Source organism: Ceratotherium simum, chromosome 19 (assembly GCF_057802395.1).
Source record: "Ceratotherium simum simum isolate JZ-2026a chromosome 19, ASM5780239v1, whole genome shotgun sequence".
Classification (NCBI taxonomy): Eukaryota; Metazoa; Chordata; class Mammalia; order Perissodactyla; family Rhinocerotidae; genus Ceratotherium; species Ceratotherium simum.
In genome coordinates, this window is record NC_141918.1 from 20,838,226 (window position 1) to 20,862,535 (window position 24,310).

General features: G+C 39.9%; 1 protein-coding gene across 1 annotated transcript in view; it reads left to right on the forward strand.

The window, feature by feature from the left end:
* KLHL32 (kelch like family member 32) overlaps window positions 1-24,310 on the forward strand; it is a 188,287-nt gene that overhangs the window by 79,931 nt on the left and 84,046 nt on the right. Inside the window, exon 4 of the mRNA XM_004422138.3 lies at window positions 3,808-3,915. Coding sequence (XP_004422195.1) covers window positions 3,808-3,915 — 108 coding nt within the window. The remainder of the gene's footprint in view (window positions 1-3,807; window positions 3,916-24,310) is intronic.

The window sequence follows — 24,310 nt, forward strand, 5'->3', positions numbered from 1 at the left end:
TACATGTTCATTGTAATGATCCAAACAGTCCTTATGTAAATGGAGTGAAATTAATACTCTCTTCCTTCCCTCTATAGTCATACCCTATGATAAAAACACAGTGGCCAATTCGGTGCTCCTTTATTGCTTGTAGATATATACATGTACATTAGTTAAGGGGTTGTGTTCTCTCCCCAGCTCTACCAGGCCAGGCTTCAGGTTCAGTAGCTCACTCCCCCGGGTGAGGATCCCTGTTCTATGCCAGTATCGCCCTGCTTGCTTGGGTAAGACCCAGGAAAGCAGATTCAAAAAGCTCTCTTGGCAGCTTGTCCTATTATTTAACCTTTGCTCTCAGGAAGTCTTTCCATTTCATTAACCCAGCTAATTCTTCTGCGGTTTGAGTCATTTCTGTCCTGCTCTGCATATGGGGTTGATAGAGAGCAGCTGATCACCATATCAGGTGCAGTTACAACTTGGAAGATCTGAAAAAAGAAATTAATGTGGGGAATATTAAAAACTGAAACACCCGTATAATAAAAAGCAGACATTGAAAACAACTAAAATTTCTTTCGGTTTCTTTTAAAATGGTTATTAAAAGTCTAGAAGCAAATTCAGAATTACACAAATTTAAAGCTCTTTTTTTGAACTGTAACCTGTGCTTTTTTTTGTGGTGAGGAAGATTGGCCCTGAGCTAACATCCGTTGCCAATCCTCCTCTTTTTGCTTAAGGTAGATTGTCCCTGAACTAACATCTGTGCCAATCTTCCTCTATTTGTAGGTGAGACGCGGCCACACTGTGGCTTGATGAGTGGTGTGTAGGTCCTCACCCGGGATTCGGAAGTGTGAACCCTGGGCCACCGAAATGGGGTGTGCGAACTTAACCACTATGCCACTGGGCCAGCCCCAGACCTGTGCTTTTTAATCTTGGAATTTTAGACCATCTTCTACAAATTCATAAGCAGAATCCATTTAACCTTAAAGTCAATTTCCTATTAGTATTTTTTATCTGTAGCCACTCTTGATTTCAAAAAACAAAACAGAAACTGATACTTCTGCAAATATATAAACCCTTTTAACCATAGAATACATAAAAGAAATTTCATTATATTTCATTGTTATCTCAAAATACAAATTTTACTAAGAGTTTGTCCTATGTGAGGAACTGTACTGAATACTTTATATGTATTATCATATAATCTTCAAACATGTTCATGAAGTGGGTAAAATTTTTAGCTCCATTTTTCAGATATGAAAACTGAGTCACAGAGAAGTTACGTGTTTGTCCAAAATCACTTGCCAGTCAGTGTTCAAACCCAGAATTGTTTGGTTACAAGTTTGCCCTTAATCACTGTGCTCCACCAGACCAAGGATTATGTGACTTCAAGTCGAGTGTGCTTAACCTACCACATAGTACCTGAACTGATGGTGGCATCAGTGGGAAGCCAGATGAACTCACTCACTAACCAAGTTGCCATATTTACCATATTGACTCATTTGCCTTTAACAGCTTCTAAAGTAAGGTTCAATTTTGTTTATTCATGATAAAGTAAATTTTTGAAAGTTAAACATATTCTGAATGTTTGCTATTTAGTATATCAAATATAATTGTATATATCACACATCAAATGCTGTCAATATCTTTAGGACATTTTGAATATTATTTTTTATTTTCTCAAATTATAAGCATTTAAAATATTCTTTAGAAATTTTCTCAAATGACAAGAGAGCAATAATTTTGTATTCCTAACAGTTAAAATTTCAACTATGAATTAAGCTATCAAAGAGAATCCTGTTCATTATGAAAACTTAAAACTCTCTAAAGCAGTGAGATGGAGATGAGGATCTCCAGAAAGAATAATGGACCCTCAGTTAATACCACCCATTTTATACATATTGATTTAAAATGTATAGAATTGTGAGAATAAAAAATAAATTTATTGGGGCCGGCCCAGTGGCGTAATGGTTAAGTTCACATGCTCTGCTTTGGTGGCCCAGGGTTTGTGGGTTCAAATCCCAGGCACGGACCTACACACTGCTCATCAAGCCATGCTTTGGCAGCGTCCCACATGCAAAAAAGATAGAGGAAGATTTGGCAACAGATGTTAGCTCAGGGACATTCTTCCTCACCAAATAAATAAATAAATAAATAAACTTATTAAAATAAAAAATTGCTGCTTTGTTTTTTTGTTTTACTTCATGAAGTTAGCCAAAGTGCCAAATCTGAAGGGACAGTCACCTCAGACTTCTCTTATTTCTGACACCAAATACAAGTCTGAAGGGCAAAGGGCATCCTAAAACTATTCTGTTCGATAATTCACTAGAAGGACTCACAGAACTCACTGAAAGCTTTTATACTCATGAATATGGCTTATTACAGGAAAAGGATACAAGTTAGAACCAGCCAAGGGCAGTGTCCAGAAGGGGACCAAATACGGAGCTTCTGGCCATCCTCCCTCTGTGGAGTCATGGACAGTGGTACCTCCTCCTGGCCACGCTATGTGACAATATGCACAGAGGACTGCCGACCAGGGAAGCTTGCCCAAGCTTTTGGTGTCCAGGGATTTTACTGGGGCTCAATCACAAACTGCCTATGTGACTGACTTTTCTTCTCTAACCTTTCCTGGAGGTTAGAGTAATACCTTTAGTCTCCAGTTACTCTGGAGGTCAGGACTGATATCTTGTGGCCCAAAGCCCTCATCGTAAATCATGTTATTAGACTGTCAGCAGCCAAAGTCCCCAGGCAAACAAAGATACTCATATCAGGCAGGATATTCCAAGGGCCTAGAGATCACCTCCCAGAAGTCAAGGACAAAGGCCAGACCTCTTTTTGGGTAAGGTTAATTCTTCACTACCTAGCATGGTATACTATAGAATACTGTGGAACAGAATACTATACTTTTCTAAATAGTGTATTTCATCATCACTAACCAATATTGGATATTCTCTTTATACCTGTTAAGTCAAACTTGCCAAATATGTACAAATTAGTGTGGAGTTTTTTGGGAAGGGTGGAGGGAGAACCAATGCATTTGTTTAATTTGGCAAATTTTCACTTTTTTAAATTTTCAGGTTTTCATTTGACATGCTGATCATTCAGTGAGAGAACTGATTTTCAATAAGTTGGCCATTTGGAGAATTGGTTTGGGGGCAAATCGATTTTCACTGAATAACTAAGACAGTGGTTCTCAAACTTGAGTGAGCATAAGAGTCAACTGAGTGGCCCATTACAACACAGATTGCTGGGCTCCAATCTGCCTTTCTGACTCAGTAGGTCTGAGCTGGGGCCCTGAGACACTGACACTCTGACAAGTTCCCAGGTGATGCTGATGTTGCTGGCCCAGGGGCCACACTTTGAGAAACACACATACTGGAATACAGTGTGTGATATATAGTAGCCGAGAGGAAGGATATGTGTCATTGAGATGAGGCAGAAAAAAGGCAGAGAATTCAGGAGACGAAAGTGCAACTTTCCCCCATGTCCTACTAGCCAGAATGTTTGGGGGTGCTCCACGTTTCCTGGTAACAGGAGACCCCAGTATTAAGAGAATGAGTTCAGTGAGTGACCCTAAATACAGTAACCCTAGGGAACAGCTTGCGGATTAAATGAGACTCTGTGTGTGGGGTGTGCAGTGCTGTTTTTGTGTTACTGTAACTGTTTAGACAGCCAAGTGATTGGCAGTGGCTTGTATGAATGAAGCTTTGTAGAAGCGTTTCAAACACCAAAATCAATCATAAACTTGTATAACATTTTTTTCCTAGTCTCTCTAGGACTTGGTCTTACTTCTTTGCTTTTAAGACCCATAACTCTTGGTCTCTGAATCTCTCCCAGGCAATGTTCAGTCTTTGTATGGTGGAAAGTGGAGCTGACGAGGTGAATTTACATGGTGTGACCAGTCTTGGCTTGAAGCAGGCGCTGGAGTTTGCGTACACGGGGCAGGTATGGTACCAAATGTGATCTGACAGGCTTAACATTTTAATTGCACCTAATCAGAGGAGATTATCTTTGAGGTATGAGATTTAGTTATGTTTCTTGTTATTCATTTTGCTCTTAAAAAAAGTTGTACACCTACTTAATGTTATAACTAAAGTGATGGAAAGGTAGCTAAAGCAATTTGATTTTAAATATGATCCAGTGAACGTAGCATTTTAATCTCAGCTCAGTGGCTTGCTGGTGTAATTAAAAAATATCCTGGGCCGGCCCCGTGGCTTAGCGGTTAAGTGCTCGCGCTCCGCTGCTGGCGGCCCGGGTTCGGATCCCGGGTGCGCACTGACGCACCGCTTCTCCAGCCTTGCTGAGGCCGTGTCCCACATACAGCAACTAGAAGGATGTGCAGCTGTGACATACAACTATCTACTGGGGCTTTGGGGGAAAAAAATAAATAAAATTATTAAAAAAAAAAAATCCTAAAGAACTATCATATGGAAAAGAGTTTACAATATAACATGAATTCTCATTGTTATCACCGAAGCTCAGCGACTTAATCGTGGCTTTACTGGCCTAAAAACAAGACCAAAAAAATTTAAAGCTCCAAAAAACTCTGTCTAGCATCTTGGCACCATGTCCTCCACACATATCTCAGAATTGGGGTCTCAGGTATTTAGATTAGAATGTGATCGTTTGAAAGCCAAATTTGTTTATCACTAAAATTGTTGTAAAACTTACAGGAATGTCCAGAGAACATCCATTTTCATTTGAGAACAACTCAGCTAAATCAACCCAGATACAGACTAGATGTTTATCCTCTTTTATAAAGTTTTGTTCTTTAATTCTGTTTCATCCAACTTGTTTTTAGTGTCTTCTATGCTAAAATAAGGGTCTCTTCTCTTGGCACACTCACTTTCTGGTGAGGAAGAGAGGTAAATATGTAACTGCATGTCCTCACTGTTATAATAGAGAATATACAACACAGTGGGGACGGAAAGAAAGGTGTGGTCAACTGGGGCCGTCAGTGCAGACCTTCACAGAGAAGGTGGTATTTGGGTCTTGAAGAATGTTAGGAGTTCACTTTTCCACTAACTTTCCTTCTTTAGAGGCTTATTAAAGTGAATGATATCGTCCACTCTCCTTTCTGGATCCAGTAGAGTTCGAGATATGTTTCATGGAATAACTGAGGCAACTCTGGCAGCTGAAATTAAAATAGTAGGTAGAAAGGAAAAAAATCATCCATCGAGTAGCAGGTACAAAGGGGAATAGAAAGGGGATGGACCACAAGTTCAGGGTCAGCCCAGTCAAATTTCCTGCCTTAGGAAATTGAGCCAAACAGTTATTGTTCACAGAGTTGCCAAAGCATATTCCTAGTGAGGTGAGGAAATAATGGGTTGTATGCTTTTTGGGTTACAGATGTCAAGATGGATACCAGCTGTAAATTGTGTCTTGTGTGTATTGCTCTCTTCACACCTGAATTTCAGTCACACCTCCATTTGCCCATCTCTAAAGTAAGACTGACAACCCGTAGCTCATACTTCGCTGGTGGCAATGGGGATGAAATAGTAAATATTGACTTTTTGATAAAGATACCCAAATACATAGTTTCTGTACTCAGCTACATTAACAAATAAATGGTTTAAGCTCAGTTGCTATAGGATATAAAGCACTTTTAAATCATTAGTAAATAAAAGGGCACATAGTTGCTATGAAGGCTGAGGTAAACACACATGCAAATATGTGACTGCTTTGTTGTTGGCCTTGATTGCTCTGTGGTTTCCTTCAAGAGTGACTCAGTTATATGAATGCGAGCTGAAGAGAGCAGAAGGGAGCTGACTTTTTGAAGGATAAGAAAACTGCTTGGAAAGAGGGAAAAATTTTGCTGAAGGGCAGCCATATCCCATTGCCTACGAGTCATGTGCTCAGATTCCACTTTTATGAGAAAAGGGAAGCCAAACAAGAAAAAAATATATAGATGTCTGGCATTAGTGCTTTTTTTAAAAAAAAATCAAGCCCTAGGAGCAGTCCTGGAGTTGCATTTATTCTGCCCAGTGACCCTTTCTTGACATGTGCGTGCACAGAGGGGTGGCCAGCCTGCAGCATACAGCAGGAGTCATCTGTTCAGATTGTGTACTGAGGGGACAGGAGGGGACTGACATTTCATGGAGCTCTTCTGCAGGCTCCAGGGCGGTGCACCAGGCACTTGGTGTGTCCTGTTGAACCTGATCTTCTAGACAGCTCTGAGGAATGCAGCGATCCCATAAGTAAAGACACCAAGCCCAGGGAGCTGCAGTGAGTGACTAAGATCATTCTCCCAGTGTCTGTGGACCCAGTGAGTCCAACCCACTCCTCTTAATTTCAACATTATTCTTTCTTAATGTCCTAGGTCATTAAGAAAAGGTTAAGTCATATTCGTTAGACTTTGAAGGACACAGCAGCGTTTTAAAATGAGAGCTATTTTGATGGTTCTCTCAACCTGGTGCCTCTCCAACACCCAGGCCCCGAGGGCTCTGGATTGCAGCACTGGTACTCCGTATGTGATGGCTCTGCTGCAGAGTGGAGGCTCATATAGTCTTTCCTGGACAACATCCACGGCAGTTCGTTTTCTTAAACACCAGATAACTTGATAATAAATCTGTTTTCCCTTTGGGACATGGACACTGATGATGGCAAAAAATGAAATTATAGTATATACTTGGGAAATGCAAAAAGCTGCTTTCTCTTACCATGGAATTGAAATTAACATTAAGCAAAGAGTTTGGAACATGGAAGCATGAATAAAAACATAGCATTTCAATGTCTTAATTGCTATTTACTGTTGTGGACATTCGCTGATATATGGTCTTTAGTCATGATATGTATATAGATTTGTAAAAATCAGAGTTAACATTGAATTTATCCACCTATAGCTATTTCTACTAACAGTTGATTATACGTTTAGTCAGTTGTAGTAAGCATAGTATAAAATGTAAGTATTTTAAGTGTCTGAAAATCATTGCTGTCTTGGGAGAGAAATTGAAAGTACAGAGTGGGAGTGATGAATGAATGCCTCTAAGTGTGACAAGATGTGTGCATGTTCCTCCTACACACTGCTCTAAAGCATAGCCTTCTTAAAATTGGTCCACAGATTTCATCCAGGAAATTTTAAAGAAAAAGGCAAGTTTTCCCCCAATGCTAATACATCCTCTGAAAATGCATGCACCTTTCTTGTGAAAGAGCATATACAGGGGTGAGCAAGCACACACCCCACCTTCGCACTCATTAGAGATGTGCCCTTCCTGTGGGCACAGCCTGCTTGGGGCACAGCTTGAGCAGAGCCCAGGATGCATCCTGTGGGTGTTCTTGCACAGCCACACACAGCTGACCCAGCCATGGAGGGCAGAGGAGCCAGGCTGCTCCCCAGGTACTATTCTGTGCTGGCTCTGGGAGCTAGGTCAGAAGCAAAGGGTGTGATGTAAACTGTCACTGGGCAGATGTGCCTTAGGGAGAAAAGGACTAAGTGAGCCTAAGAAAACACGAACTCCCCCTTACCTTGGTGGGCAAGAAGACCCTGCTACCTTGGCCTCCCTCAATCTCCTCACTTTCCAACTCTGGCCAGGAATTCATTCATGTTTTAGACCAGTCCTGAGTAGAGGAGACATGAAGAAGAAAGGGAAAGAAAGGGTTCTGATGGAGATGTTCCCTGCAAGGAGGAATCCCGGTCCAAACTAGACAACAGGTCAGCCAGCCAGGAGCAAGCAGCTGTTGCTAAGGAAGCCCAGCCAGACAGTGAGGAGCAGTTAACACCACGACCCTTTTATGAAGAGAAGAGCCCTACTTGGAAGGAGGAAGAATGTCTAACTGCAAAGGCCTTGGAATAAGCTTCTAGGAATTTGAAGGGCTAAGGACCAAAATGGAAGCAAATAGGACTGAGAACCACAATAAAGTTCATTGTTTAGCACTCCAACTATGATGTCAAGGAAGATAGACGATATGCCAAGCCCTGTGCTAAATACCTTCTATATAGTGGAGCAAGGGGTTAAACCTAGTTACTTTAGAGAACTATCCCTTGTAGCCTGATGGAGAGATTCCAGAAACCCAACGAAGAGAGAAACTTTGCGTTAAATGACGATGACATTTGTAGTCCCCTTTAAAATTTCCCACCTCCAGGTACTGCTAGCCTTGTCAGCCGTACACCGGCTGTGTCATATCTGGGCATCTGAAGAAGAAGGATTCTTCGGTAGTATCTGTGCTCTTGTGCTTTTCTCTTCGTTATCCAACAACTCCAGCCCTTGGCTCCTCAACATCATGGGAGAACCCTTCTCTGTGGAGACATCCATCCTAATTACCTTTCTCCGATCCAGAGAATACTTTAGTACAATCTTCACAACGATATTTTGTGTAACCATTAATATTGATATTTTGAAGTCTTTGGAAACCTAGAAAAGTATGATACTCTGTTAAGTGAAAAAAACTTTTTTTTACCTACAATTCTGGTCATGTAAAAATACTCATGCCATCAGGAATTGAAAAACTAAAGGAAACTGCCCCTTAATTTCCATGCTCTTACACAGTAAAAGTTTTTCTTTCTGATTCTCATTTGATTCCCTAATATGTTCATATGACTTTTTATGTAGCCCTGATAAGGCATGTACAGTAGCATTACATTCTGGTGATTATTGAAGCTGCATTTATTCTCCACAGTGGAATACTTTTCTCTGGAGACCTGAGCATCAGGCCTGGCAACAGAGTGACAGGATCTTAATTAGAACTGCCTTCCCACGGACCATCCCTTCAGGGATAGCTGTGTCACTTTACGTGGAAAAAGTCCCCATCAGAGTTACTTATAAACATAACCTGCTTGAACTAAATGGTAGCACATGGAACAAATCTGGGAGAAATTTTTCTTAAATGCTTCTGTTGGGAGCAGTGTTAAGTCTATTCAGTGGTTTAAATATTTTAGTTGCAGGATCCTTTCTTCACCTGGCAGTACCTCCAGAAGCCTGGCAAGTAACAGGCCCCTGAGGCACCTGTACCCAGGCTCCAGAGGGCACACTCTGAAATCCACATTCTAGGGAAGGGTATTTTGAATTGTGCAGAAAATAATCATTTTCTCCTCACCTGAATTCTTGTTAGAGCTGTGCCAGAGTCCATAACTGGATTGTTGACACAGAAAGTTTGAGAAGAGTGAAACAAAAGGATGAAGTTTGAATTCAGTCAGTGACTTTTTGCTTTCTTGGATCTTTTGAAAATCTATGTTTTTTGCCTTTGGAGAGATTTTCTCTTTTATCAGTGGATTATTGAAACAAACAAACAAGGAGATGTGTCTGCCTACTGTTTTGGGGTGAAGGTGTCACATGTTCCCACTCATGGTTTCATAGAAAGTGTCAGCCAACTTGACAGACAAGAACCATACGCCAAACGGAATTTTTATGGCTTCCCAAGAAGTCGAGTAAAATAATAGACCCTTGACATGGTTTGGTGATCAAATATGGTAATAGGACAGGTTGGGGACCTAATTGTTTATTGTGAAAAAATGAGATGTGAGATTTTAGAAGTCCAGGTTCTGACTGACTCCCAGAAACTTACTTTTCTCAGCAGAGGACCCAAGAACAGCTTCACTGGGCCCAAAGTCTGTCTGTTCCTCATGGAGAACAGTTGATTCAGACAAAGCGAAGTCGTGTGAGAGGAGCTTCTACCTGTAGAGCAGAGTCACTTCTAACTGATGGTCCCTACTTCATGCCAGCCTGTTCTCCCTTATTAAATCTGTGTGTGCCGTCTAGTCAGAATATACTCAGGGGGTAGTTATACTGCAGGGATTATAAAGCCATTTGTTCAGCATATTGGTGTCTAACATGTCTCTGTGTGAGGAACTGTAACTCTGCCCACACTTCTGGGATCAACTTTCCAATTTGGTAATACGACTGATATTTTGATTTTTTAAAAAATATCTCCTGGCTTTTCCCTAATAATTTGTAAGTTTTGGGTTTCTTACTTGTGTTATAGTCACTCTACAGAAACAGAATGGCCCCTTCACCCACCCAAAATTTGGTTCCCATGTTGAGACTGGTAACACCACACACGTACCAAGAGGATGTGAAGAGGTTTATTACTCACACAATGAGGCTTTCTGGAGAGAGCAGAGCAGGCTCCCAAGCAGGTCCAAAAATGGCTTGAGAAAGCAAATAGAGGGGATTGGCTTTGGCTTTTATTGTGATTAGAGGGTGGGGCTGGAGCAAGGGTTCTCCATGCTGGCAGAGGCTGGCGTGGTTTGAACTTCTCGCCAGCACCAAAGGAGAGAGCGTTCGGACTTTCTTGGACTTGTGCCCAAGTGTGGGGCAAGTGGGGGAAGAGGGAGTGGGGGGGCTTGAATGCTGTCAGCAGTCAGACATCAAAAATGGAGTCAGACTCTACTACATTGGTCTGGCATTCTGCTTGAGTGCTAGTCACATTTTAGGCACAGATATTTTCCTTTGGGACATTATTAAACTCAGTCACTTAATGAAAACAAAATATGTTTGAACAACATGCTTGCAGCATTTATGATCTTTCTTGACACCAATTCTGTGCTGAGGAACCTGTCGTGGTCCAAGAGGCTTGGGCTCACGTGTACAGAACATGCGCACTGATAACACTATGGGGGTCTCTGGATTTCTGAGATAACATTAGATGACAAGGATGAGTGTGGCCCCTCTATGTTTTAACCTTATCTTCATTATATAAAACTCCATTCAAATAAGCTGGACTTACTGCCCTTCTTTCCTCCACTCGGCTTCCAACTCTCTCCACCTCCCACCTCCACCCTAATGCCAGTATAGGACTAGAAAGAGAAGTATTTCCTGTATGCTCTTGATAATGATCATAAGGGGGGCAGTAAACAATTGGTCCTTTTCTAGCTGATGTCCTCCAGAGTAGAAGTGGCTGATATCCAGCAACTCAAAATAGTAGGTCAACCCACGTAGTTAACTCAGGTGGATTTTGCACTTCTGTGCATTTCTTTCTCTTGACTGTTTCAGCAGAAAGTCCCATTGCCAAACATTTTATAATTTATGGTGTCCACCTGAGATTTTTCCTTTGCCGTGGTTAAGTGAGCAGTAATTCCTGTTTTGGAATATTTCTAAGCAGAAATCATTATAGTCATGTTTTTTCGTGATCACTGGCATTTCTGAGTGTTGGCTGCACTCAGAATCACTCCCTAAGGAAGTTCTGACCCTTCCTTTAGGTGCTCTCTCGGATCACCTCTGAGTGGAGTGAGGTTAACTGTTTGTTTAGTGGAGAATCTTGATTAGCTCCATAATCTTCATAGGAAGATGTCAGCCTATTGATGGCTATTTAAAGTACATGAACTTTTGCCCTGTTCAGCACAAGAGAAGGATTGCATTCCAGCCTCGTCCTGTTTGCTGGACAGCTCTTACTAAAAGTGCATTTGGGACAAATTATTCACATAATGGTTCCCAGAAGATACATAATCTGCCCATCTGGCTCATCTATCGTGCCTTAATATAAAAAGATTGCCTTTACTATCCTGAAATGAAATTCTTAGATAAGATGACTTGCCCACACAAATTACTCTAAATATCAATGGGAATGCATTAACCATATATAAAGAACAAACAGAAGAAATAAAGTATAATAAAAACAATCTGTATTTCAGTATGTACATACTGGGGAAGAACTCTTCAGAAGATATAATGAAAGAGTCAGCTGTCTACACCTACAGGAAGCATTGTCAGGCCTGGGACAGCTGCGTACATGCAGACTGACACATGAATGTTGTGCTGGCAACTGAGATACCACAAGAGCATGTCCTAGGTGAAGTGCTTTTCTAAAATAGGGAACAACTCTTCGTAAAATTCTGTACAAAACAAAACAATAGTCTTCTCTTGGTTTTTATTGTGGTAGCATTGCTGGAAAGTTCAGTGTATCTTGATACAAAACAAAACAAAATGTATTTATATGTAATATAGAGTTGGATTCTGGGCTTAGATTTTTATAAACAAGTTTTTCACTTAGATGCATGTCCAGCAGGGCATTCAGAAGTGCAGGCTATAGGGCAATTCTTTGTGGTTGGTGACTGTCCTGTACCTTGCATGACGTCCACATTCCTGGCCACTGCCCAGTAAATGCCAGGAGTGTCCCCCCTCCTGGGACAACCAAAAGTACCTGCACAAATTTCCAAAGTGCTCCCTAGAAGGTCGTCCTGCCTCCAGTAAGAACCATGGCTCAGCTATTCTAAGTTTTATACCTGGATCAAGGTAGAAAATCAGAAAACTGAATGTCTGGGTTCTAAAGAATCTTTTTATTAACTTTTCCTTTTTATGCAATGCTCTATAAAATACACTTTTGGTGGTATTGAAAATATCACCAGGTAAGTCGTTCACTGACACTCTTAATGTCTGCAGGAGAATTTCTGTTAGATCTCAGGGCCTGGAGAAGCTAGGATTCATTTTAGTATTTTCATCTTGTTCTCTTGTATTAGGCTACATTTCCTTTTTATTTTTGATGCTAGGAAGCTTAGAGCTGCATTTGGGGCCCACTTGTGATAGTGATGAGGATATATAGACAGGTATATATGTCCTCTCCTGACCTCAGATTATTTTTTGTTTCCTATTTCCTCTTAGCTCAAGTTATTTATATTCCTAATTTTTAAATGCTTGTATTGCATGCCTCAGATCCTTCTCAAAATGAGATAGAGTATAAGTAATAAATAGAGTAAAGAAATTTGGGACCTCCATCTGAAAGTTTTTGGAATCCCAGGGGTACTTTAGTGTTATTTGTGGGCATGAATAAAGTGGTGCTACACCCCATTAGTTCTGCCTATGAAAATGAGGTATCTCCAGATTCCTAGGTTGTTCCATAAATAAGCATTTCCACTTGCTTCCTAATTTTTTTTCCATCCTTATTTTCAGCACTAAAAATAAGGGGCATGCAAATTCTGTAAAAATAAATTACTGTTTTTCATCTTTGAAAATGAAAATAATCACTCAAATGTTTACACAAACATAAGTAAGAATAAAAGTAAAAAACAATATTCACCCAAATTCTCACTTACTTACACATTATAGGTTATCTTTCTGGCCTTTGCCCATATGCCTAAGTAATTTTATATAGCTTTTTTTTTTTTAAATAATTTACTTCAATTTCTTTTCTGGAAGTAGATAAAAGTACATTAATCCATAACTGCATATAATATAAATAAAGCTGCCTTATTGTAATCCAGTGTTTTCTTTCATTTGAATTATTTTAAATAAATTCATAGATCTGGAATTACTTGATCAAGAGAAGGAATGTATTCTTTGTGAGAATTGCTTTCTAAAAGAGTTTTACAATAACTGCTGTTGGACAATGAGCTTTTTACTTGTTTCCTTAAAATAGAATTCTTGAGCCCTCTACTGGAAGCATTTAGTATTTATGAAGTAGTAGTATATGGGAGTTTTACAATTCTAAGATTCTTTAAAAGAAAACAAGCTGATAGCAAAAATATGTGGTCTTTGTGATTAACTTCAACATAAAAAACATAAATGGCCAAACAGAACTTTTGGGAAGATTTATATTGCAAGTAGATATTCCATTTGAGTAGAATAATGACATGAACTTTGAAATGAAGGACTAATTCAAATACATTGAATGTCCTAAGTTAATATTTTATTTCTTTTGTATACTTCATAAAACTATCTATTTATAGTTTATTCTCAAATTGAGATCCATTAATTCATCAAATACTCAGTGAGCACCTACTATGTGTTAAGGACTTACTAGATGTTAACGATGCATTGATGACAAAATACGCACAGTGAATGCTTTCTCAGAGTGCGTGGAACAGTGATTGGAAATGCCAGATCAACACACTATTGCATTTACAGTCGTCCCTCAGTATCTGCAGGGGGATTGGTTCCCAGACCAATATATAAAATAGCATACATATAAAATAGCATAGTGTTTGCATATAACCTATGCACATCCTCTCCTATACTTTAAATCATCCCTAGATTACTTATAATACCTAATACAATGTAAATAGTTATTTAGGGAATAATAACAAGGAAAAAAAGTCTGCACGTATTCAGTACAGACACAACCTTTGTAGGCCTTTTGATCCACTGTTGGTTGAATCTGTGGATGCAGAACCCACGGATACAGAGGACCAACTGTATTGGAAATGGATTACCGGGGGCCTGAATTATTTGTGCATGGAGCATAGTGAAGTCCCAGAAGATGTTTGATGCTCCAAAAGTTACACTAGTTCTGATGGGAGAATGAATTATCGAGCCCTAGTACTTCATGAAAAATAACAGGTTAATTTGCATTTCACTTAGCAGGGAGAAAAAATAGCCATTTGATACATGGTACCTGAATAGATATAGCTCCTAAAAAACTGATCATAGCCATGCATCCTTATGTTAGCATGTATCTGTCAGGGTAGAAACGGTTTGATACAGCCCAAAGAATATAGCCCCTGACCTTGGAGGGAACCAAGCTTGATTCCAGCCTGTGGCAGCTTTGGAGAATTATCCACTGAATCCCTCCATAAGTGTCAACTCTGCTGAAGGTCGCTGGAAAAAGTTACTGTTTTCACTTCAAATCCATGGTCCCATATCTCAGATGGATACTCATCTTTGCTGGGCAATGCTGATCTGTTTCCCTAGTAAATATGCTTTCCTCCTCTCCCTGAAAAGTTTATTTCTTCCCCTCCCTTCTTAAAGCTTGCCCCCCTCCCATTACCCTACCTCCAGTACACATACCACAAAGGAAACTCACCTTCCACTGAGAAAATAGATGCAAGCAGGAAGATCTTCATCTTTTCGCCATCAAATCCCCAAACCTCCCAGTTTCTGTGCACTTATTCTGTGTATTCCCATCTTTTATGGTGAAAGAGGTCCTTGCTCTGTCAAAGGTTAATCTCTCCACTTAAGCTCCCACTCCTTCTTATCCTCTAAGACGTCTTTCTTGTAATCCTTGTTTCTGTCTCTTCCATCATCAGTTTTTTCTTCTGTGCTGGAATATTCCCACTAGCATATTAACATGCTGTACTGCTCATCTTTCAAAATCCCCTTCTTGTTCTTATATTCCTCTTCAGCTGCACTTTATTTCTCTGCTTCCCTTCACAGCAGAACTTATGAAAAGAGTTGCATAAACTTACTCAGTTTTACTCATTTTCACTCACTTTTCCACTCATCAAGTTTGGAGAGTTTGTCTTATTCCACTGAAACTGTTCTTGACAGTCACAGATGTTGCCAAACCAATTAAATAATATCATTGTGACCTCTCAACTTCCTTCAATACAGCTCACCTACCTTTCCACTGAAGCCTTTTTTTTCTTGGCTTTTGTGACACCACACTCTGTGTGTTCTTGTTCTATGCCCTCTAGCTTCCCTCCCCGTTATTCCTTTCGAGGTGTCTTTGCTTGCTCCTCTCCCCTCCATAGACTCTGAATTCCTCATGCATCAGGACCCTCCTGTTTAGTCTAACTAGCTTCCTTGATAGTGTCATCCATTCCCATGTTATTTGGTACAATCTTATGCTATTGACTCCCAGCCCCCACCTACACTCCAGACCAGGGATCGGCAAACTTTTTCTCTGAAGGGCCAGATAGTAAATAATTTAGTCTTTGCAGGCCATATAAAGCTCTCTCTCAACAGAATTGAGAGCTACTCAACTCTGCTGTTGGAGCATGAAAACAGTCAGAGACAGATATGTAAATGAATGAGTATGGCTATGTTCCAATAAAACTTTATTTATGGGTACTGAAATTTGAATTGCATATCTTTTTCACATATCATGAAATATTATTCATCTTTTGGGTTTTTGCCAACTATTTAAAAAAGTTAAAGCCATTCTTAGAAATTAGCATGCTCCAAAAATGAATACTTAGGAATAAATCTAACAAAATATGAAAAAGATCTATATGAGGAAAATTACAAAACTTTGATAGAAGAAATCAAAGAAGAAAAAAGAAAATGGAGAGATATTCCATCTTTATGGATAGGAAGACTCAATATTGTTCACATATCAGTTCTTCCCAACTTGATCCATAGCTTTACTACAATCCTAATCCTAATCCCAGTAAGTTATTTTGTGGATATCAACAAACTGATTCTAAAGTTTATATGGAGAGGCAAAAGACCCACAATAGCCAACACAATATTGAAGGAAAAGAACCAAGTTAGAAGACTGACACTACCTGACTTCAAGACTTACTGTAAAGCTACAGTAATTAAGACAGTGTGGTATTGCTGAAAGAATAGACAAATAGATCAACGGAACAGAATAAAGAGCCCAGAAATAGACCCACGTAAATGTAGTCAACTGATCTTTGACAAAGGAACAAAGGCAATACAATGGAGCAAAGATAGTCTTTTCAACAAATGGTGCTGGAATAACTGAATATCCACATGTAATAAAAAAAAAATGAATCTAGACATAGACCTTATATCCTGCACAAAATTTAACTCAAAATGGGATCACAGACCTATATGTAAAACACAAAACTATAAATCTAGAAGATAATAGGAAACAACTTAGATGACTTTGGGTATGGTGATGACTTTTTAGATACAACGGCAGAGGAATGACCCATGAAAGAAATAATTAATAAGCTAGACTTCAATAAAATTAGAAACTGCTCTGCAAAAGTCAATGTCAAGAGAATGAGAAGAGAAGCCACAGACTGGGTGAAAATATTTGCAAAAGACACGTCTTACGAAACTAAACATATTCTTACCATACATTCCAGCAATTACACTCCTTGAGATTTACTCAAAGGAGTTGAAAACTTACATCCACACAAAAAACTGCACACAGATGGTTATAACAGCTTTATTCGTAATTACCAAAACTTGGAAGCAACCAAGATGTCCTTCAGTAATGAATGGATAAACTGTGGTACATCCAGACAATGGAGTATTATTCAGCGCTAAAAAGAAATGAACTATCAAGTCATGAAAGGACATAGAGGAAACTTAAATACATATTACTAGGTGAAAGAAGCCAATCTGAAAAGGCTACATACTGTATGACTCCAACTATGTGACATCTTGGAAAAGGCAAAACTATGGAGACAATAGAAAGATCAGTGGTTGCCATGGGCTGGTGGGGAGGAATGGGATGAATGGGCAGAGTGCAGAGGATTTTTAGGGCGGTGAAAATACTCTGTATGATACTATTATGATGAGAACATGTTGTTATACATTTATGCAAACCCAACACCAGGAACGAACCCTAATGTAAAGTATGGACTTTGGGTGATAATAATGTGTTAATGTAGGTTCATCAATTCTAACAAATGTACCACTCTGGTGGGGAATGGTCATTATGTGGCAGGTTATGCTTGTGTAGGGGCGGAAGGTATATGAGACTCTCTGTACTTGCCGCTCAATTTGTTGTGAACCTAAAAGTGCTCTAAAAAAATCAAGTCTATTAACGAAAAAATAAAATTAAATTTAAAAAATGCAAGTAAAAAATTTTTCTTAAACTCAGACCGTACAAACATATGTGATGGCAAAATATGGTCTGGGGCTTGCAGTTTGCCAACTAGACTCATATTCTTCTGTCTGCTTGATATCTTTATATGGATGACTAACAGGCATCACAAACTTAGCATTTCCCCAAAATGGAACTCTTGATCTCTCTCCAAACCTGTTTCTTCCTTTGTTTTACTCTTATCAGTTGATGGCACCACAGTCTCCCAGTTGGCCAAAACCTGGAATCTAAGTACCGTGTAACAGGGAAACTTGTTTGCCCTGTTTATGGTCATATCCACAGTGCCTAGAAAGGTGCCTGGAACACTGTAAGACTCAGGAAAGATTTGCTAATTGAATGGCTGCATTTCTCTGCCTTCAGTGTCTTCAGTTGCCATGTTTACCTTGCAGGAGTGAGGAGTGGGGAAGGGTGTAAGAAGGAGAGATAACATAGAAGAAATTAGCTCACATGGTACCTGCTACGTAGTAGGCAGTATGTAAACACTGGAAATAGGGGTCAATATTTGTGATATCAGTGATTTTTTCATGGAATTAACGACGATAATAATAATAACAGCTACATTTTTTTTTTTATTCTATAAAATGTGCCAGGTGTTTTTCTAAGAATTTTACCTAGGTTATCTCATTTTATCCTTATGTAGACCCTATGAAAGTAGGTAGCAGTCATCTCCCATTTTTTAATACAACGATGCTAAAAACAAACATGTCAATGACTTACCCAAGTTCCCACGATGGACCCTAGAGCTATACTTTTACCTCCATTCCTTATAAAGCAAATGTAAGGAATTCCCCAAATGAACATGGAGTTAGGTATTAATTTTCATATAAAGAATTATTTCACAGCTTCCCTCAATTAAATTAGGCATCCCCAGCCAAGGGCTCTGACAGCGTCCTGTGTCCACCATTATCTTAGCGTGAATTACACCAGAGTCATCATTCCATTTGGCTCTTTTCTTCTGTCTCTGCTGGAGCACTCAGCAGTGACACAGTAGTAGCCACCTATAAATGGACATTGGCATCAGCCCTATTAATTCTTTCAGAGACCTCCTATTTTTGGGCATCAGTATGTTAAAGTAATGGTTCCTGTTTGGTCACGCTAGCATTGTAAGAAACGGGCGCTGTTATGGAGAAGCCCAGCCTCATTAGTAAAGCTCTATGGGATGAAACCTCCCATGTTCATCACACTTCAAAAAAGCACTGGTTATAAAAGTAAGTCTTAATAATTAGTTTGGCTTTTCTTATAACCTATAATGACCTTCATGTTTCATTTTAATTGCTGGGACTGCTTCTTTCTCTTGGAGTTAGAAACTTATCAAAAATTTGTTCTGTTTCAATTAGGCCATATTTTTTTTAGGTAATGTAAGTATCTATAATTTACCTTTACATTTTGTTAAATAATATATCTTATTAATTTAAACATAATGAAGAAAACTCTGTTGGAAATGACTAGCTGGAAGAACTATTGATCTCAGCTTTGAAATGCCAGAATCATGTTAATGCCGAAGGGACCAAAGGAAAATGGAGTTTGCTCGTACGATATGAAAGGACCAAAGTTTTTCATATGAAGAATTATTTTGCGACTTTCTTCAAGGAAATTAGCGCCCTGTGCCCACTACTATCTTAGCATTAATTACACCACAACTTCATAATTCCATTTGACTCCTCTCTTCTCTACTTGAGCACGTAGCTTCAAGTATTTAATCCATCATCCTTCTGCAAGTCCTAAAATAGGAAAGGAAGAACTAGTTTCAGTAGCAACATCTATAGACTTGAAAATCCTTTTCTAAATTGCACTAGTAGTAATAAATGAATTTTTTGCAGGGCAGCACAGAGTTTTTCTGGTAATGTAATTTTTGTGTCCTTATCTACCTATTCTTTTGTGTGTGTGTGTGTGAGGAAGATTAGCCCTGAGCTAACATCTGTTGCCAATCCTCCTCTTTTTGCTGAGGAAGATTGGCCCTGGGCTACCATCCATGCCCATCTTCCTCTACTTTATAGGGGACTCCGCCACAGCATGGCTTAACAAGCGGTGCATTGGTGTGCGCCCGGGATCTGAACCTGCGAACCCCGGGCCGCTGAAGCAGAGCACGCACATTTAACTGCTCCGCCACCGGGCCGCCGCCAGTGTCCTTATCTATCTGTTCTAAGCTTTATTCTTGGCCTCTTAGAGAAGGCTATGCTTCTGCAAACTGTCTGTAATCTTAGAAATTTCAAATGAACCAAATGAGGATGTGTAAACTTGTGAAGGAAAGCAATAGAATCTCAAAGTGATGTCCACACCTTTCTTTTTTTACTAGAATATTTTTATTGTGTTTTATCTTTGTGTTTTTAGACATTCTTTAAAAATATTCCAAAAATCAAGTCTTTTTTCCTCTTTTTTCATATTCTAATAGTTGGAAAAGTTGATTGCTTTTTCATAAATTGAAAATAAATTAGTATTTTTAAATGTTTGGTATTGAGACCTGCTAGAAATTTGTACAAGTGTACCGTGTTTGGAAGAAAGTCACCTGACAACATTTGTAACTTAAGGAATCAATAATCAAATCACAAATTTGTGATATACAACACCAACCCAAATGTTACCTTTATTTAGACCTATAACAAGTGTTAGTTGAAATATCTGTCATGTCCTTTTATTTAACTCCTTCAATTAGATAATCCTCAATGAGGACTAGCATGTGACCAGCCTCATCCACGGAGGCTTTTGACATCTTCTAACATTTTCTCCAGGAATTGTATTTTTCATGCCAATGAATTTCTTTAATAAATAATTCTAGAGATGCTCTTCTAGGATGTTCAACAGCAATGAATATGAAATAGGATGGACCCTGCCATCAACATCTCATAGGTAAAACATGAGAGAAGATACACATACATAACTCATTCAGGGCAAAAGCACTTAACTGCGCAAAAGAGGAAACAGATAATAGTTAACATTTATTGCGGATTTACCATAAACAGATAGTGTGCTAAGTGCCATGGCCTACACTCTGATTGCGTACTCAGTGTCAATTTCCTCTTTTTTCTTCATAAAGAACTCCAATTCGATTTGGGACAATAGTGCATCTAGCCATAAAAACTCGATTTCCCAGGTTCTTTTTACAGCTATGGGTAGTCACATGACCTAGACTTGGCAAATGAAATGTAATTGCAAGTCTGTATGGCAGTGTTTATAGAAAATCTATTGTTTTTCTGATAAATAATGACAGACTTAGCTGGCACATGGTTTTTGTTTTTGCTCTTTCTTTTCTTTCTGCTTTGAATGCAGATGCAATGCCTGGAGGTGTGGCAGCCATTTTGTACCATGAAACCACAGGCTAAAATTGACCAAGTAGGAAGATACAAGGAGCATGGTTTGTTGGCATTCCAAGATGCCTAATCCACGTTTTGTGAGGAAAATAAGTTCCATGCTGTTTAAGCTATTTTATTGACACAAAGCCATTTGCAATTATAATGGCACATAATGCATTTTCTCAGTCCTTAAAACAATCTTTTGAGATAGGTATTTTTATTGTAAAGATGAAGACACTGAGGCACATAGAATTGAGTAATTTTCCTGATCTCATTCTGTCAGTAAATATGGGAGCCAGGATTTGAAGTCAGGCAGTGTGACCTAGAGCCCACAGGCTCAGTTCATTAGACAACTGTAGTAGTTTGGAGTTCCAGGAAATTAATTCTAGCTGAAGGTTGGGGTGAGGGAAGATCTTGCAAAGCCTGGTACAGGAAGTAGACTTAGAGTTGGATCTTGAACAATGGGTAGGGTTTTGGCATATGGAGATTGAAGAAGTTAAGAGAGAGCATTTAAGGTGGAGAAAAAGATATTGCCTGAGTGTAGGGAACAGTGGGCTAATGGCTTTAAAAAAGGGACCATAGGTTGCAGAATCGGAAATAAGATTTAAAAAGTAGGTTGGGGCCACGTCATGAGAGTTTATGAATACAAGGACAAAAAGTTTGCAATACATTCATAAATTGGGACCTCATTTATGGAGAACGACTGAATTCTAGTCAGTATTGCTCAGATTGTGTACTTCTACAGAAATATTTATGAACATTTCCCAAAACGAGAGAGACATTTAGAAAGTAAGATTCATATATTTTATTATCCTTACTTGAATTATTTTTTCTTTCGTAAAGAGAAACTTAAGGTGTCAGTTATAGAGGTGCAGTACATGAGTAGTTTAGAAAATCCTTTTGCATGGGCGCCACCTTGTGGATAAAAAATCCTTAGTTTAGTGGTTTTGAAACAAAAACTAAATTGAAGGCAGTTTCTCATAGAGCTAGATCTTATGGTTTATATTCTGCCTATAAGAAGTGTCTTGAAGAGCTTTATGCAAAGGGTTTTATGTGTCTTGAGTATCTGATCATTTAAAAGTTATTTATGCTGCTGTATCCAATTTCCTTGATGATTTATAAGTTCAAAATTGTGATAATTTGCCATTTTGCTATACTATACAGAAAAAAATCCTGAAGAAACAAAATGTAAAGAAGAGGGGAGATGTGCTCATTTATCCTTATAAATAGTATTGGATCACATCTAATTTGCGGTTGCAGAGCGCTTGCAAAAGTGCTTGATTCCTGTGTGCACAGTTGTAGGTTTAGTAAGGACCTTAGGTGTCTGGCTTTAATGTGTTCACCTCCTTCAGGCCACTCTATCCACAAACCCAGAAGTAAGTAATTTAAAATTCCCTTAAAGCAAGAAATGAGGAAGATATCTTTGAAGAACTGAGATACAAAATTTTCTAAAGATGCCAACTCACCTGTTCATATTAAAGACAATCCCTACCAGCAGCTAATCCAAGAAGCAAGGTAAAAGAGCGAAAATAAAGAAAAGAAAAAGAAGAAGAACAGAATCAAGAGAGTGGACGCTTGGTGATGTGGGAGGAAAAGCTGAAGAAGGAAAGGCAGGGATGCCGTGGGGTCTGTGTACTGCATTGGTCCTAGCCCCGCTCCCAGAGCGCAGCCAGGTGAGGTCTGGGCACTGGCGGAGGTGGCCTGTCTCATCATGACCTGTGCAGAATCTCACCTCAGGCTCCACACTTCTATGTCATGAATTTCTGGCCCCATGTCCTGCCTGAGGACATTTCTGGGACCAGGAGACCGAGTCTTATTCCAGTTTGGAGGGCCTTCATTAGAGATCGTGCAAATTCAGCTATCTAGTACCATCCCTGCTTGGGTTGGTGGCCAGAGGACACATTTGTACTGAGTATTCAAGCGTGCCTCCATCCAGCAGGGCAACTGGACCACTTCGTGACTGAATTCTCGTGTAATAATTCTCACTGGTGTCTGTAGAGACCACCACTTTCTCCTGGAGTTGTAGCTTTTACCTCTATTACTTTGTCACACTACCCAGTGTCACCCTGACCACAGCCACTGGCCAGTTCTTATCTCCAGTTGATCAAAGTGAGTGCAGGGTCTCAGCATTTGGGGCAGGGATCAGCTGTGGACCTCTCCCCAGTTCACATGACCTAACCTTCCACAAGCTGCAGGAGAGGTGCCCTAATGAAATTGTCACCTCCCCAGCTAGCACTCTCCTCCTACCTTCTTTCAAGTGCAGCCCCCAGTATCCTGCCACCTAGAGGTCAGGTGTGGGTGGGTGGCGGGGAGAGAATGTTCCATAGAGATGGCCCTGTGGACAAGAGGCACTCGTGCCCCACCGAAGATTGCATCAGAACCTCCTCGTCCAATCTGAAGAAGCCCCAGCTCAGCCTCCACCCAAGCGGGTGAGCATCGTTGAGGAAAGAGGCAACGCCCAGCCCAGTTTGATGGCTTTAATGATTTTTACCTTTCCCACTTCATTGTGGAACGCTTGGCTTTATGCATCCTGCCTTCCTTGGTCTCTTTGTTATTAAGACATTTTGCTTTGTGCACTGTTCATGCCTCCATCTGAGCTAAGCTCTTCCAGTTTGATGAGTGACTGGATGTGTCAAGGCACTAACATTAGCTCCCACTGCACCACTCTGTGCTCTGAACTCCCAGGGGACATGCTGCCTTCCTGTAGGTGGTCCTCGAGTGACCGTTCCGCCCGTCTGTCCTGCTCTAAGTGCCGGACTAAGTTTCTGAAAGGCCTAGATGTAGCCAACATATGCTTTGCAGCACTATCAACCTAGCTGCCTTGGTTGCTTGGGGCTGCCAATGGGCTTATTTGAGATCCCTTCCTTCTGCAGAAGGCTATTCTTTGGCCAGTTCTTCTAGGGAGGGAATAGACAAATTCTCCATACTGTAAATTGCGAAGAGAGTGAACCTTTCTTTGTATTCCTGCCCAAACACAAATTCTCTGGAAAAATATATTAGAGCAGCCAGTCACCAGAGATCAACAGAGCTGAATTTAAAAGACTCTAGTGCAAGTGGGATTTGCAAACACTGGTTCTGTTTCTGTAGACCCAGCTTTCCTGGTAGGGTTTTTTCCTTTTTACCCAAAATGTGCACTTGGAAAGCACTTAGGGATTTTCTGTGCTAAAGCATCTTTTAGAAAAACTTACGTTATAATGAGAGAAGAAAAAAACTACAGAACAAAGAACAAGAAACCAAGACAGAAGCAATCCCAGTCTGGATTGCTCACGTGAAGGTTTCAGGAAGCAAGCCTGCTGGACGTGTTACACGTGCCATGGAATATTCATCTTGTCTCTCTGTGACATCTGTCTTTGTGTTTGGCATTACCGAGCCTTAGAGGTTATCGTGAATGCCAGTTGTGTGAAGTGAGCACAACTGACAGGAGTTAAAGTCTAAGACTAACCTTTCTAATCCATCTACTCCCCATTCTGCGCCACGGCCCATGCTTCTCTGGCAAGAATATGCTACATCCTTGCTCCTGTGATGGGAGCCGCAGTACTTTCCTGAATGTCAGTCACAGCGTCGCTCCTTGAGGAGTTGAAGAAATTCAGGTTTCTCCTTCTGACTAGATGGAGAAGGAGCTATAAAGAATTTGCAGAATAAGATGAGTGTTGGTATTT